Genomic DNA, 15,477 nt, shown 5'->3' on the forward strand with positions numbered 1-15,477 from the left:
GTTACCTCCACTTATCTCAGGAGAATGGGTAACATTCCAGCCTCTCAATTCAGCCAGGGTAAAACTTGAGACAGAGATGTTCTTGCATCTTAACTGTATTTTAACATCAGAACTGTATTTTACGGCATCTTCAGCCAGAAACTCATTAGTTGAGATTTTCAATCTAATGCACTATTTGCAATCTATTTTTAGAGATTATTTTTTTTATTTACATTAAGAACATTAACTTGCATTTCTCAAGTTTGCTTGCAAATAAAGATCTCCTTAATAGAAGAAATGTCAAAAGTGCCAGAGAGCGTGCTATGCAACACAATCACTAGGCTTAAAAAGATAAAATGAAAAAAAAGAAAGAAAATCGTTTCTTTCGCATGGGGATCAAGAACAGCCAGCAAACATTAAGCAGTCAAGGTCAAACTCCCCTATAGTTTCCTGTAAATATAAAGAGTAACACTACATTTGCTTAACTGCAGTGAGGTAGATTTAGACGAGACATTAAAAAACTCTTTTATAACAGTCAAGATAGTTAGTTAAGCACTGGAACAGATGGCCTAGGGAGACTGCGGAGCTGCTATCACCGGAAGTTTTCAGAACAGGTTAGGAGAACATCTGTCTGCAGTGTTAAAGCATAGGTAACTCTGCCTGGAGCTCCAGCTAACCTCGTAAGATCTTTTCTAGGCTGATCTTCTAAATTTCAATAAACGCACAGACAAATGCGAGAAAGTAGAAACTGGCAATGTAAGAAGCATTTCCTACTCACTTCAGTATCTGTTATTTACTGGGTTTGGTTGAAACCCTCCTGCTCTAATTGAGCAACTTACAGTCACTTCCTAAACCATCTCCGCTGAAGACAGTGTCACAACCACGGATAAAGAATTCATTTCCCTCACTGTCTAAATACCTGTGTCTGTGCAGCCTGCAGCTCACACTGAAGCTGTTGAGCCGGGTGTGCGTGCGCTGGCTTTGATTTTCTGGTCGAATCCAGGGAGCTGCTGGGAAGCAGTGATGCAGTATTACCTTTGCTAGAGGAGTAAGAGCCGCCGGTTGCTTCCTTTGAGCTTGGAAAGGTGGAAGCGTCTGTACTCACAGGTTCCACCTTACTACTAATTTGTCCTGTACCAAATAAATAAATTATCATGGGTTTCATTGCTAAATAAGTGCAACAATAGCATCAAATTGGTATTCCACCGTTAGGTACTGGCATGCTCCAGTTTGCTCTCACATCCAAGTAGTTTGCAATATTCAGGACATACCACCAAAACCCATTTAGGAATGTCACTGGCTAGCCTTAAGCTTAACCATGCTAAAACAAATTTTTGTAATTACAAAAATTGAGATCATATTAAGGAAAACGTAGCACAGTTTTAATTCATAAGAGCTGCCAATATGCCAGTATGCAGTATACCCAGGAGCGTAACGTCAAATAGTAGCACTTACAATCCATGTTACTCCACATGGAATTTTAGTTTTTCAACTAGTCCTTTTCACAAGAGAACTTCCGACTTTATAGGGATGGCTTCTAAGCCCACTCTTCATTTTGTTCATGCTCATTTTCTTATCGCTGAGAGGTTTGTCATATGCAACAAGCAGCTGTGGCAACAACAGTTCAGAGGACGTAGGTCAGAATTTCATCACCCAGAGCATGGTATGAGGAGCCATTCTGACAAAACAGAGACTTGGTCAGATGCTGTAAGGCATGTTTACAGTGATTTACAGTATTGTTGGCTTTAGCTCTGATGGCCAGATCTTGGATTCAGGTGCTTAGAATTTGAAACAGGAATGTAAGAACCTACGACGATTTTCAGAAATGAGCAGGGGCCAAACCTTCACAGGGCTTCAGAAATCTGATTCCCATTCAATTGAAAGACACAGGATGCTCTGTGCATCTTTATGCAAATGGTATTTTTAAGAATTTGACTGAGAGCTCATTAGACAGCTGCTTCCTCCAGAGACAAAACAAGGGCCTGAACACAAAGTTGGAGATGCAACTGCTGGTTGTCATCAATCATCTGTACTCACCTACAGCTGACTTCTTGCGCTGCCTGTGCAATTCATGGAGAGGAGCTGCTTTGGATACAACAGGTGTCTGGAGACTTATCTTTGCTGCTGGAGGGATAGGCCTTCGTTCCCTTAGGCTCAGAATATCTACAAGAAGATGACATCACTGAGCTATTTGTACACATTTCAGTTATGAAAGAAAAAAATAGAAACCATAAAGAACTAAACAAGAGCGCAGCCAAGTTCTTTCAATTCCAAATCAAAACTACAAAAGCCGTTAGGTAATTTTTTAATAAGGACATTCAAGGAATGTAAGCTCTGCCTACGAGAGTTGACAAAGACATGAAACACATTACAGTGCTGATTCTGAGAGTTATGTGCTTGTACAATGGCAATTTAATACACAGGATGGATGAGAATTAACTTTTATAAGCCACAATGTAATTACGGCTGTGGACTGATTACTAAAACATCCAAGTGCAAGTCTACTTAAAATTGAATGATTAATAACCAGACATTAATCATTACTGTTTATCTTGACCATTTCATTTTGTTACAGAAGAATCCTCCATCACGTACAGCTCTTTCTATCAGCAACACAGCTGACTTACAACGTAAGAATCGGGAAGGCTGATGCTCCACACAACGTGTGCTGCGTGCTAAGTTCAACACACAGAGCGAGCGGTCTGAAGTTAATCTCTACCCTCTGCAATGTTTGAGAAGAAATTCTTCCAAGATGAGAGGTGCCAGAAAATGTGATTGCCAGACAGCTGCTGCAAACAGCAAACCGTGTGGCTTATGTGGCGTACAGCTGTGCCTGGCAGCAGTGCCCAGGTGCAATTCTGTCACTCACCTTTCTTCATATCTTCTTCTAACAGGGGTAAGGCAGAGTCCACACGAGGAGAGGCAGGCAAAACCCAAAGCTTGCTGCTGCTTTGACCCTTCACTCCCTTCTGACTACGCGTCTGGCAAGACACAGAATCTTTTTTCAGCAAAGAGAAGTCCTGGATTTGCAAAGACATTTTTCTACTCAATAATAAATACAATTTCTGCTATAAATATGATTTAATAATGTAACAGTGCAAACATTGCTTTTACTTCCTACGCTACTGTAATGTTTTCTGTCGTTACCTTAGTAATTTAAATTAAGTTTATTAAATCCAGTTGCTGTCTTGTGATTTCTGCTATGCAAAAATCAGTGTACTGAGGGTTCAAAACGGAGTCACAAGAAGCTTTCTCAGTTTTAATGAGTGCATTGTGCTTCCTGGTAGAACAGTCTTTGCAATACAAAATGCATTCACCAATATGACACCGGAAAGAAAAGGAAGTACTTGAAAATACGGAAAGAAATTTGTACTGGGATGAATACTAATAGAATTCAAATAGGCGAAACTATCCAGAAAGCAGGAAATAAGAAGTATCTCAGAGTTCTGAAGTTTCAAGGTTCTTTAACTACAGCAGGGAATGACACAGCCTAATAATGTGATGTGGAAACATGTGCCATGCTGGCTGTGCTAATGTGGGAATTAAAGCTCCCTTACTTCCCCAAACAACCTGTGCACGCCAGCAGAAATGGAACCTGCTGGTTCTAAGTGCCAGGATATCGAGCAGTGACACCCATCTCTTTGGGACAGCCATACCACGTGCCCCACTGTTACAATCATTAGCACGCACATCGAGCATTGCACAGGCAAAAGAGCATACTTTAGTACTACAAATACAAAACCTCCACATTGTCATCTCACACTTTCTTTTTTTCCTATTCTCCAACATTTTTAGTGTCCTCACTTTCTGCCTGGATTGCAAGTTGTTCCCAACTCCTAAAGAGAATGAGAGCCAGAGCTTCAGCACACGTAACTTCCAGACAGGTAAGTAACATCACTGAGAGCTCTCACTTAAAGACAGTGAATTATTACCAGCAGAACATGATATTGCTTGCTCTTGTCAGACTGACTCTAGAAAATGAGACAAAGGCTTTTTTCAGGGTTCACCTGAAATAAATCCAAGAGCTGGCTGCTCCTAAATAGCACTGTTATGTTTGCAGTGTGGGCAGACCCCAAACATCCTGGAACAAAAGGTCCCCCTCCTTAGGACCCTGAGCTGCAGGCACCTCACCTGCCTTCTGTGTGTCAGAACCTGAGCACAGAGGAGCTGCAATGCACCCACGGTTCTGCGAGACAACCAGAATCTCAGCCATCTTCCTGTGTAAATAATGTCTCCTAGGGAAATGTGTTATGAGGGTTATGATTCAGCAAGTGCATTTTTCTCAAGTCAGCACAAAGCCTGCCCGTTCATCATGGGTACTTTTAAAGCACAGTTTTATAGGGCTGGAAGGGAGCACTTCATCTGGACTGCAGAGGGAAGCTTACACTGTATAATATGCTTGGAGTGTGCTGAAAAACTATGTTTTCATTTCAAGCACTTCTGAGTGTAATTAACCTGGGACATGAGAAAAACAATTCTATTACCCTTTCTAAAGTGTTTTTCTCCTGTGGATAAACCTCTCCCTCTTGATTTTTTCTTTTTGCTTTATTTTAAATGGGGCACTTGTTGTAACACCATAGGGATTTTCTGATTAGTTTTCTATTTGTTTTCTTTTCTCTTTTTTTTTTTTTTTTAACCTAGACAGCAATATTTAACCAGAACAACTGTTTTTGAAAATATAAGTATGTTTTTCCCCCATAAAAGAATATAGTCTACTATTAAATACAAAGGAAAGGTGATCAGTAGCACGCCTCAAAACTATAGTTTATCAACCAGGAAGATTAGATAAATGAGATTTTCTAAGTATTAGAAAACCCCTCAACTTGATAGCAGTGGTGGAAAAGGTATGTAACAACAATCAATCATTTCGTGATTTCTGCTCCAAATTGCCATCTGCCTTCATATTTTTGATTAAGATCCTACTGAGATTTGATGTACGCAGTTAATAATCCCCACAAAGAGAAGGATGAAACAATAAAATCAAATCAATGGCAGCAAGGCCAGTTTTCAATATGCTCAGAAAGCTGGCAGGCAAAAGCCTGGAGAAGGCCCGTTTATTCCAGTGCAAAAGGGAAAAGAGGTCTCAGGCTACCTTAAGCACCACACAGATCAGGTAGGTAAGGCTCAGAGGCTTTCACATGGCTGGATCCTGATGAAATGCACTCCAGGATACCTAAAGAACTCTCTGAAGTAATCTCAGAACTGCTGGTTGGTCTCTGGTAGAATGGCAGCTCTGCTAGAAGACCGGAAAAGCGCACAGTGCCCAGCTTCAGAAATGGGAGCAGGTATGTTGAGGGACTCTGACCCTGTTGTTTTAACCACAGTCCTTGGGAAGAAAAATCTTAAATGACTGAATGAGCTAATTACAAATATCTGAAAAGTAAGCACCTTGTTCTGATGATAAGCCAAATAATCTCAGTAACACACAATAAATAAATGAAGTTCTTAATTCTGGTTTTGAATGATCTGCTTTTGGTCCCCTGAGACTAAGAACCAGCATGTGGAATTCAGTGCAGAGATACCCAGTGGTAATAAAGGACTTCATGGTAAGTAAAGGACGCGTTCTCACCAGTGTTAGCAGAGCCACTCATGCCAGACGAGTCAAATTTGTAACAGCTCTGTAGAAAATCTAAAATATGAACCATCTTTAAAGCTTGCTGTCTTATTATCCAAGAAAATTTCTGAGTGGGAAAATCACACAGAAAATCCAGGTTTGTCTTTTTCATTCCAGTTTATGTAGTCCTGCGTTTTATCTAGCTGATCATTAATCCACAAGATGCAACACTGTGATATCAGTAAGTATTTCTCTCACATTTTGTTTATCTAAATAGAATAAACTCCATTTGAAACAGAAGGCCCAACATATAATCTTCCATATGCAGTAAGTGGGCATCTTCAGCAACAGGTTTTACATATTATTCTTACCTACTTTAAGCTTAAACTAATTAGAGATGTCTGTGAATCATTAATTTTCCACGTTATTGGAAAAATCAAGCTTTGCTCCTTTGACGGCCTCCTGCTAGCTCTCCCAGCCACACACCTCCATCAGAATCCTGCCTTAGCAGGTGCAAGAGAGAATAGATGGAGAACTTTGGTGAATCTCACATCTGTTTTTTGAAAAAGGGAACAGAAGCAGCACAGAAGGAAGTAAGAAAGATAATTGCTGGCTTGAACTACAATACATTTTACTTACGGGCGAAGGGCCAGTTTACATCAGGCAGAATATGCAGGACCATCTTATTGGAATTCAGGGGTGGCCCTCCATTCTTGTCCGGAGACAGCTGTAAACCAGCAGCCCATAGCATCACAATCAGGCACTGAGTTTTGTTGAGGAATGCTGATACGTACAGAAGCAGCTTCAGCAGCTTCGGCTGCACCCCTACCTAGCAAAATGACAGTCAATCTCCAATTCCAGATGACAAGAACTGGAGAAAACCTTAAAACAAATGGTGACCTTTCAAAAGATTAATTTGTTTACCAACAAAACGTTCTACGTTTGTCATCTGAGATGGAGGTGACCTTCACATTCCCATTTCTGGGTTGAAAGGATTCTGACTTTACTCATCTGTTAAGTTAACTCCATCTCACCAATTATTTCCTTTTTAATTCTAGTGACAGGATGATTTTATTAATCCACTGTGCTGCTTATTATGATTACATACCGTAAGACAAATGCAACAAGCTTATTTTGAATTACTGTCATGTAGCATCGATTTGTTTAGGTCTCGTTCTGCTACCAATGACAAACCGTGCTCTGACTGCAATTATCAAAGACACACGAGTCTAAAAGAATCCGATTCTGAGGACCAAAGACCTGCTCTTCTCCTACAACTCCTAATAATCTGAAAGGAAAAGAAATGCCAAGCTCTGCCTTAACTTATAGCTCTGGAAATGAATAGACCCTCAGTGATAAGCCTTAGCGATCAGCACAGTGCGAAGAAGGGAGGATATAACTAGTGACTGCACTCAAATAAGTCAGCTAAAAAAAAAGCAACCAGCAAAACAGAATCACTGCCATCTCCATTACAGCCACACTATATAAGATGCAACTCATAAAGGCTAGAAATCATCACCATATTAAATTCTAACTCATGAATAAATTAAGAGGTTCCTAAGTTTACAGCATAATATATATTTATATGAAAACAGGGACCAAAAAGTGCCAGTATAATTCTATAAAAGAACAGCAGTCCTATGGAAATGAAACATATAGTTGTGAATCTTTTCTACATTGCAGCAGTTAGCCAGAATTATTTTTGCTGCAGTTCAGATTACTGTTTGTTTTGCTGGATCCTCACGGGAAGAGTGCATACTTAATTATTGTCTGCTTGTCTTTCTTCATTTGTTATCCATATATAGTCTACAAAACAAAGCGATGCCCGGTCTGACCATGGTGCTTCCAACAGAATTACATTTCTCGTTTGCAGATAACTACAGAGGATGAAGCATTAGTGCTTATCCATCCAAAAAAGTACAGAAGGGCAACAGTGACGGCACAATTAATCGCTTGTAGTTTCTGTCATAATGTATCAGTATACGACAAAAGACAAAGAAATCTTTCATGAAAAAAAATGAGATCTTAAAAGTTTGAAAATGAAAATAATTTTTCAAGCTACCCAAATGGCAAGATAGTGAAAAGCCTGTGTGCCTCATGTGGCACACTACTCAGTTACAGCAAAGCCAGAGAGCCTGCCATGGCACTGCAAGCACAAACGCTCAGGTCTCCTTGAAAACTCAGATGCTGAGAACTCTTGGAGAAAGAGGTGAATGCAGTTGATGAAGTGATTTGTTTCTCATTCACGTCGCTGGGAGAGTCCTCCTGCCACTGATTTTTTGGGGGAGATGATCACTGAATTTAAGTACGCATGTAGAGCAGGTACGTGGGTACGCTCACGTGTCTGCACGTGTGTGTGATCCCGTGTGTGCGTGTGTACAGCTATTGCCCTCTAATGGCTGATTAGCAAAAATAAGGTAGGCAGTACCTAACTCCATTCTTCTTGCTGTTTTCTGCTTCCCAAAACTAAAGGCCGTATAGTTTTAGACCTGCAACTGCACACAGATTTATTTCAGTTACCATTGGTGATCTCCAGCTGTCGCTGCACTGAGTGCTTGTACACCTCACACTTCACAAAATGCCTTTGTTCGCAATCTAGGCAGTAGACTCTGTGAATCTAATGGCAAAATTGTACCCCCACTGAAGGCAGAACATTTCAAAACAAAGATCGTGTCATGCAGTGCAAAAACATTTAAAAGCATCTGCTTAGCAAAGCTGTAAAATACACCACAGACAGGAAATACCTTGTTTTTTCATCCAAGCTCCCTATCACAAAAAGCAACTGTAAATATGTATCAGAAGTTTGACTAATTTATACTGTCTGTAATTTCAGCCAACACGAAGAAGTTTTCTCGATGTGTTTCAGTGAGAGCAGTAAAACACATGGCACTCAGCAGCAGTATAACATTCCTCCCTGTGAGCGTTTTAGAGTGGTTCTAAAAAGCTATTAGCCATGATGCTTTTCTCTCATTAACTGTATATCACAGGGTTAGACAAATCACCCTTTAGTCTGGGCAATAGCCTTCAAAAATCATTTTTCTGAGTGGCAGCTTACAACTGTGCCATTCACAGATTGCTTCTGGTACCTGAAACCAAACACCTTAGAATCTTATGGCACTGGACTTGCTGCATAATGCTTCCGTTGTAAAAGCAAGTTCTAGGACAGCACTCTTGTACAAGACTGTTGGGCATGTTCTTTCACATGGACCACAGTGCTGCACTAAATTTGAGAACGTAACTGATCTCTTGTTATGGTATTTAAGAGGAGCAGCGGTTGCAGAACTGAAATGTGTGGGAATCAAAACATAATGTAGCACAACGTAAGTAGCATAAGAGCAGAGCAGGGTGATGATGTGGCCACTGGTCAGGGGACTCTGAGGGGCCTTGAGAGGTGTTCTGTACCAAAGGAAACAGCTCTACTGAGCTGAATGAAAGGCTGTGCTTCAGAATCCCTCAGAGCTCAACTGTGAGCACACTGCATTCATGAGTTAGCTCGAGGATTCTGATTCAGTGTTATCTCTGTTTTCCTGCTGCAGTGACACTGATTTCTGATGCTGTAGCCCTACGGCAGGATTCCTTCTTTTATTAAAGTCAATTGAAACTAGCATCAAAGCAAAATACAAGTGTTTCAGGCTCATTCACAACAATCCTACTGGCATTTGAAAAAAAGGATGTGCTCATTTCTTGTAAAGAAACAGCCGGGGAATAAACAAGCAAAAGGCCACCCTTCCTTGATCTCTGGGCCACAGCCTGAACTCCACAAGCTCCCTTTTGTTTCTCTTCCTAATCTTACCATGATTACACACATTCCCATACACATTTATACGTTTGCTGGACTAAGCACCCATAACTGTTATGCTGCATGTTTGTTTTCCCCACTGTTGTCACTCAGATTGCTTTGTTACGTATGAATGTCAACAAATAGAAAACTATGGGGTACTTTCCCTTACAACGTAAATAGTTTTTCAGTTAAGGTCTGATCTGTATTAACTTTACTGGTGAACAGCCAACGTGTGCAAGCCCACAGGACAACAGAAGTTACTTACAGGAGCAGGTTTTTTCTTAGTTATACGTGGCAGCCTGGTCTCATAGCTCTGTTGTTTCAAAACAGCTTTCTTACTGATGTTTTCTGGGTCAAGCATAAGCTTCATATCCATTTCCAGCTGCTTCTGAAACATGTAATGGAAACATGGAACGTGCATGATCTTAAAACAGTCGGCCATAAGTATTCAGGGATTGACTGATGGTACAAAATGATGCAAAATGTGCAAAACAATGACTAAAAAACTGCTGTTATCTCACTATCCCCTCAGAGCTGGGCAAACAGTGCAAAAGTGTGTGCTGATTGGACAAACAGCCTAGAGAGGCATCAAGCACATATCCCAAATTTGTTCAATTAATTTCACTGCAGTGTTCTGAAAGTCCCAGATTTGCACATCTTTGAGTAACGTTTTAAGTGCAAAAGACAATCCTGTTTCACTGACTTGGGGTCAGTTCTACATTCAGTTTACCCGTGCCACAACAGACCATTTAATACTTACAAGTTAGGAAACATGAACAAAGCAAATAACATTTTCAGAAAAAATTCCCACCCTGCTATTATGAATATTAATACAAATTATCCTGTTAGAGAGGAAGAGCTAAAGTCACATCTTATATTATGCTGACATGGATATTTCCTTCCCTGAATGATGTCTCAGGTGAATCTCAGATTACCTTTCTAATTGATTTTGCATCTCAGGCTGACAAAACAAACTGGTGAACTAGTCAAGGGGGTGCAAAGCATGCAGCACCAGAAATACATAGAAATAGGCAGAGACCCAACACAGAGTCCTGACCTGAAGCACACATCCTATAAAACCCAGAGGAGGCATCATTTATTTTTCTACTCTGAAAGTGTCTCGAGGTGAAAACATTTCAGTTCATGATAACACATGTGCTTTCATTTACATCTGTGCTAATTGCAGTGATACCTCCCAATGCTTTTATTGCTTCTTGAGCAGTCTCTGCACCCAGCAGGGTTTATTTACTGACCAGTGCCAAAGAGGGAAGAGTCCTGAGGTGACAGGGAGGAATGGGGCACCAGGCAAGTCAGCACAGCACAGTTACTGAGAGCAGCTGGAGCCCTGCCACTGCTTTGCTTGTTTCCCAGGGCACAGGTGTGGGAATGCAAAAAGCCCTCTTACTGTGTGAAATCCAACTGAAGATATTTATAGAGGAGAACTCTCTGCTGATACTTCTGTTGTGTAATCGTAATAAAGGAATTTATGAAAATTGCATTTGCTGACAAACAAAATGTGCCACGCGAAGTGCAAGAATTGTTGGAGGTATGTTTGAGCTACGAAGGAATTGCATTACTTTGTGTAAGCACGAAAACCTGGTAAATTTCTTTATCTGCACAATATATTCCCTTATTTTGATAGTAATTACAAGCAGATGTATCAATGAGACACTCCTTTAGATCTGGATTTGTAAGAACAAAAGTTATTATCCAAGCCAATTACTCTTTTACCCACATGGCTGCACAGAGACAGAAAGTTCAATTTGCACCTCATCAGTGATTTTGTGGTATTTATTTTATTACTATAACACTACTGTACGGAAAGGAAACTGCTTGTGCTATTAAACAAGAATTGGGAAAATCTGAGTATCTTCTCAATTAAAACAGGAGATGGTTCACAATGCAAATTCCCCAGTCAGGCAGTGCAGCGATCAGCACCGGAGCGGCAGATTCCACTCAGTGTAAGAATGGAAACGCTTAATCTAAAAAGCAAAACTCAAACAAAATAACAATAACACACCAATAAAGGTCACTGCATAGGCTGGCAGTGTATGTGTATGGCAATGGGCAACCCTACAGCTGCAGGGTTATCACGGGTCCTTCTGTCTACCTTGCCCAGTGCCTGATATTTAAGCTGCCTTGAGCCATCTTCGTGTTTTGTGAAACAGAGGAGAGCAGCAGTGCAAAGCACGTAGTGATGCTGATACCATGCTCTGTGAGAATGAGAATTACTGTGCTCTGTTATTAGCACGGTGTACACAGCAATATACAGAACAAGCTGATGTGATCTGTACAGCTAAGGATTCACACCCACTTATACTTCAACACAGAAAACATCTCAGAGCTGAGGGCATTTTGTTGTGCGAAGCCACCAGGTCAAACTCAGTTCTGTTTTGCAGTTACAAGCAGTGCATGGTTTCAAATAGAGTCTAACTTCCTAATGAACGACTTACATTATGTTCATCTTTGAAACAGCATGTATTGCCAGTAACTAAACCACTTTTCAAGTCTATCAGTGGTTCTTCCATATTCTAGAGCCTTCTAGAAACAGCGCTTACTGACATCTTTAATTCTATTAGAGATGAGAGAATATTCACTTGGAGTCTTTGTAACTACTGCAGAAGGAAGACACCTTTTATGGTTCTCAGGCATCAACATCATCGCAACAAACCCAATTACAGCACATAGTGAGCAAAAAAAAAGAGGGACAGTGCTTCACAACTCCCCTGTGAGCCAGGTTCACCCAGCCCCATCCTGCTGCTGCTATCACTCAGAAATACCATCCTTGTGACTAAGCAATAATTTTAAGCCCATCCTGACACCTGTGGGCAAGCTATTTCACTAACAACAAGTATTCCATGTGAAAATTGCATCTGTGTTCATGTGACTCCAACATTATTTTATCCTAACTGCCACAAACACAACCTGAGCTCCATTTCTACTCTCACACGACCTGCTGCAGATTGCAAAGCACAAAAACATCACTGTGTGAATTATTCATTTCTCTCAGAACCTGCAAGAGTCGAGAAGTTGATTTCTTCAAGCCTACATAACCAGAAATACTGCCTGCAAATGGAAAACTATTTGTTCACAGAGCTTTTATTCTGAGTGGAAAAAACACAAAAGTGCACTTAAATAAAACCAAAAAATGTTCATAGTTGCCAGTGAGGCAGAGACAGGAAGTGAGGAACTGCAGGTGGTAATTTCCCAGCTGGATTTCACAACTATTTGATAATAAAAGCTTTTTATGTTGGCATGATGGGCATGTGGAACAGCTGGCAGAACAGCACTGTTTGCCCCTTTCCTCATCATGGGAAATGAGGGGTAGCTCGTGTGTCACTGGGTGTGCATCTCTAAGCAGATGCACTGGATATAGAAATGGAAAGAGAAAGTCAGGGCAGCATACAGCATGAGCTCCCCTGTAATTTAAGCTCACTGGTGCACACAGAGAGTTATAAAACCACTCATAATAGGGAGCGTTCAGAGTAGCTGGACTCTGCTGATGTGTTTCAAACATAAATGTGTTCCTACAGGACAGGGTTGGGATATTGGCCAACTGCACTCTGCTCTCAAAACACCACCAAGCACCATTCTTCTCCATTCGAAACTGAGAAAGCCAGGAGTACGTCAGTCAGCAGACATCAAAGTTCATCTTCCTTGTCAATTGCAAATGAAAATATTTTCAAAACGGTAACAGCATCATCTTACACAAAGACATAAAACGGATAGAAAAAGATTTCCAACTTTTTCAATACAATCTCACAGAATTTCATTTCTATGGTTCTACTGAGTAAAGAAACTTGAGCAAGTTAAATAAAACCCGGAGCTCTCACCGCACTTTTTCATCACCTCAAGACTAAGTAATATTAAAACATTACTTCATGGCAAGACTTCTTTTATAAAGAACAGGAGAGCCAGGCTGCTCATTCTGGCCATACAACTCCATGTCACTCCTGGTACAACAGAACGCCTCTCCTTAAAGCTCCCACTTACCAAACTTCCCTTGAATTTAAATTGTAATGACCCAAAGTTGTGACAATGGGTATTTTTTACTCAATTAATTACATATGTTTGTTTTTAAAATGTGGTTGAGGAAACTACCAGAAAACTCACCCAACAAAACTCAGATCTTGAAATAAAAAGTACTTCAGATACAAACATTTTCAGAAGGCTTTAAATTAGTTACAAGGATTACAGTTTTGGAAGACAGTGAAATGTTGGACTTCAAGGAGAAAACCTGAACTTAACACAGAGGTGACTGCCCTGTATAAGAAAGAAAACTGTTCTCACAGCTCTGCATGTCTCTTACACAAAGCCAAACCAGAGAACCAGTTTTAGTCTCACATAACACAAACTCACGCTATTCCAGGATACAATCCCTTTTATTTCAAAGGCACTGCTTGCAGAAGTGCAGCTATGCATATGGTATTTGCTGGACTGGGACCTTACAACAGAATAAACATCTGGTTTCAGGATTCTTTATCAGCATACATGGGAAATGGATGCACCACAGTGATACCAAAGTCCTTCCTAACCTGGATTTTAGCCAGCAGGGAAAAGCAGGGAGAAGGCTCCTGCCCCTCAGCTCCCTCATTTACTGAGGGTCTGTAACAATTCAGTCACCAGATGCTGTGTTATCAAACCCTGAACTCACGTGGAGCCAGAACAAAAAGGCCATAGGATCAACCAGTACCTACGAGATGTCAGTGCACCCATTTAGTGCAGTCTGGGAAACAAGTGAGCTGTGATTTCAGACCTGTGAGCCTGGAGAAAGGCGCAGCGCTGCTCTGCTGCATGCCTGGGCAGTCATGGGCTCAATGGGCACCGGTGGTAAAACCAGCTGGTTCTCAGAAGCACCACATTGAAGGCACCTAGTTAGAAAGAAGAAACAGTGAGGTTTGTAAAACCTACCTTGATATCACCTATGAAATGCACGCTGCTCCCATCTGGTTGCATCTAAAAGACTGCATTCTTGTTTAAACTTGTTAAGCAAAAAATCACAAGTGCTAGCAGTAGGTTGCTGTAAGACAGCATTAACTTTTATATTGATTTAACTTATACAAAATATTACTCAAATAGTAAATGACCCAAAATAACCTAACTCGGGCCAACATTCCCATCTGCTTCACAAGATTCTGATGCTGCAGTTTTTCTGTCTTGCTGCCTTTGTCTCTGCCACGAAGCAAATGATGTCTCACTTACCATTCAGGGGGCTGTTTGGGACGAACTTCTTCATAGTCAGTAGCAGAAATAGTTAGCACTTCTCTGCTTACAGCACTTAAATAGCTTTCAGCATGTTTCTGCCAGAGGAGAAAAAGGTTTAGACAATTACAAAAGTATGAGGGGTGCATTAACTTAGCGAACTAGATCCTCCCTTGACCAAAAAGTTTTAGGCTTTGTGCTTCTGTTGGACTCAATTAGATTTTGGCCAAAGCCAAGAAATGCAAAAGCAATCAATTCTGAGCACACCAACAAAGGGAAGCCATGGCACTGAACCACAGCGTGCGATCAGTCCTAGCATTCACTGGTCACAGAGGGAACTCCAGGACAGCCACACATCGCCGTGGCTCTGATCGCTGCCCTACATTACTTACTCTCAGCCCAAACTCAGTTCTTTCAATTGCTGTTTCCAGGTCGCTGATATCCTCAGCTTCCACGTTTCCTTTCAAGCTGATGTTTTTCACTTTGTCTTTAAGCTTGTGCAGATCTTCTTGAACCTAAGAAGCAAGTCATGACAGAGGTCATTCCCATCCCCAAGCCCGTGCGGTTACACAGCAGCGTTCAACCCAAACCAACACCTCCTGAATACAGCACAGAAATACACAGCCTCCCTTAATTCTGTGCGTTTACAAGTGAGAGAGAAACACAACGCCAGTACATTTAAAGCCACAGATCAGGAAGAAACCTGGGGGGGGAACAAAAACACCATTGAAACAACGAATCACTGTCAGTAACCATCAGGACGGCGGTGGGTCAAAGTACCCGCAGCAACACAGCACGGCACTACATGGCATGGCATGGCACTACACGGCACGGCACGGCACGGCACCCACCCGCAGCAGCAGCGCGGCTCCCTTCCGCTCTCCCTGCCCCGCAGTGCCGGCCATGCCCGCCGCCTGCTCCCATGGCAACGCGACGCGCGGTCCGGGCCGCACCACCAGCC

General features: G+C 41.4%; 1 protein-coding gene across 1 annotated transcript in view; it reads right to left on the bottom strand.

Annotated features, from left to right (window-relative positions):
* Window positions 1-15,477, bottom strand: part of IQCH (IQ motif containing H) — a gene marked incomplete at both ends in the record, with an annotated part of 57,965 nt that overhangs the window by 42,263 nt on the left and 225 nt on the right. The window contains 8 exon segments of the mRNA XM_079541138.1: window positions 899-1,110; window positions 2,017-2,142; window positions 2,849-2,960; window positions 9,580-9,702; window positions 14,071-14,185; window positions 14,517-14,614; window positions 14,909-15,031; window positions 15,322-15,477. Of these exon segments, the coding sequence (XP_079397264.1) occupies window positions 899-1,110; window positions 2,017-2,142; window positions 2,849-2,960; window positions 9,580-9,702; window positions 14,071-14,185; window positions 14,517-14,614; window positions 14,909-15,031; window positions 15,322-15,477 (1,065 nt within the window).

Source organism: Tetrao urogallus (genome assembly GCF_951394365.1).
Source record: "Tetrao urogallus genome assembly, chromosome: 11".
Taxonomy (NCBI): Eukaryota; Metazoa; Chordata; class Aves; order Galliformes; family Phasianidae; genus Tetrao; species Tetrao urogallus.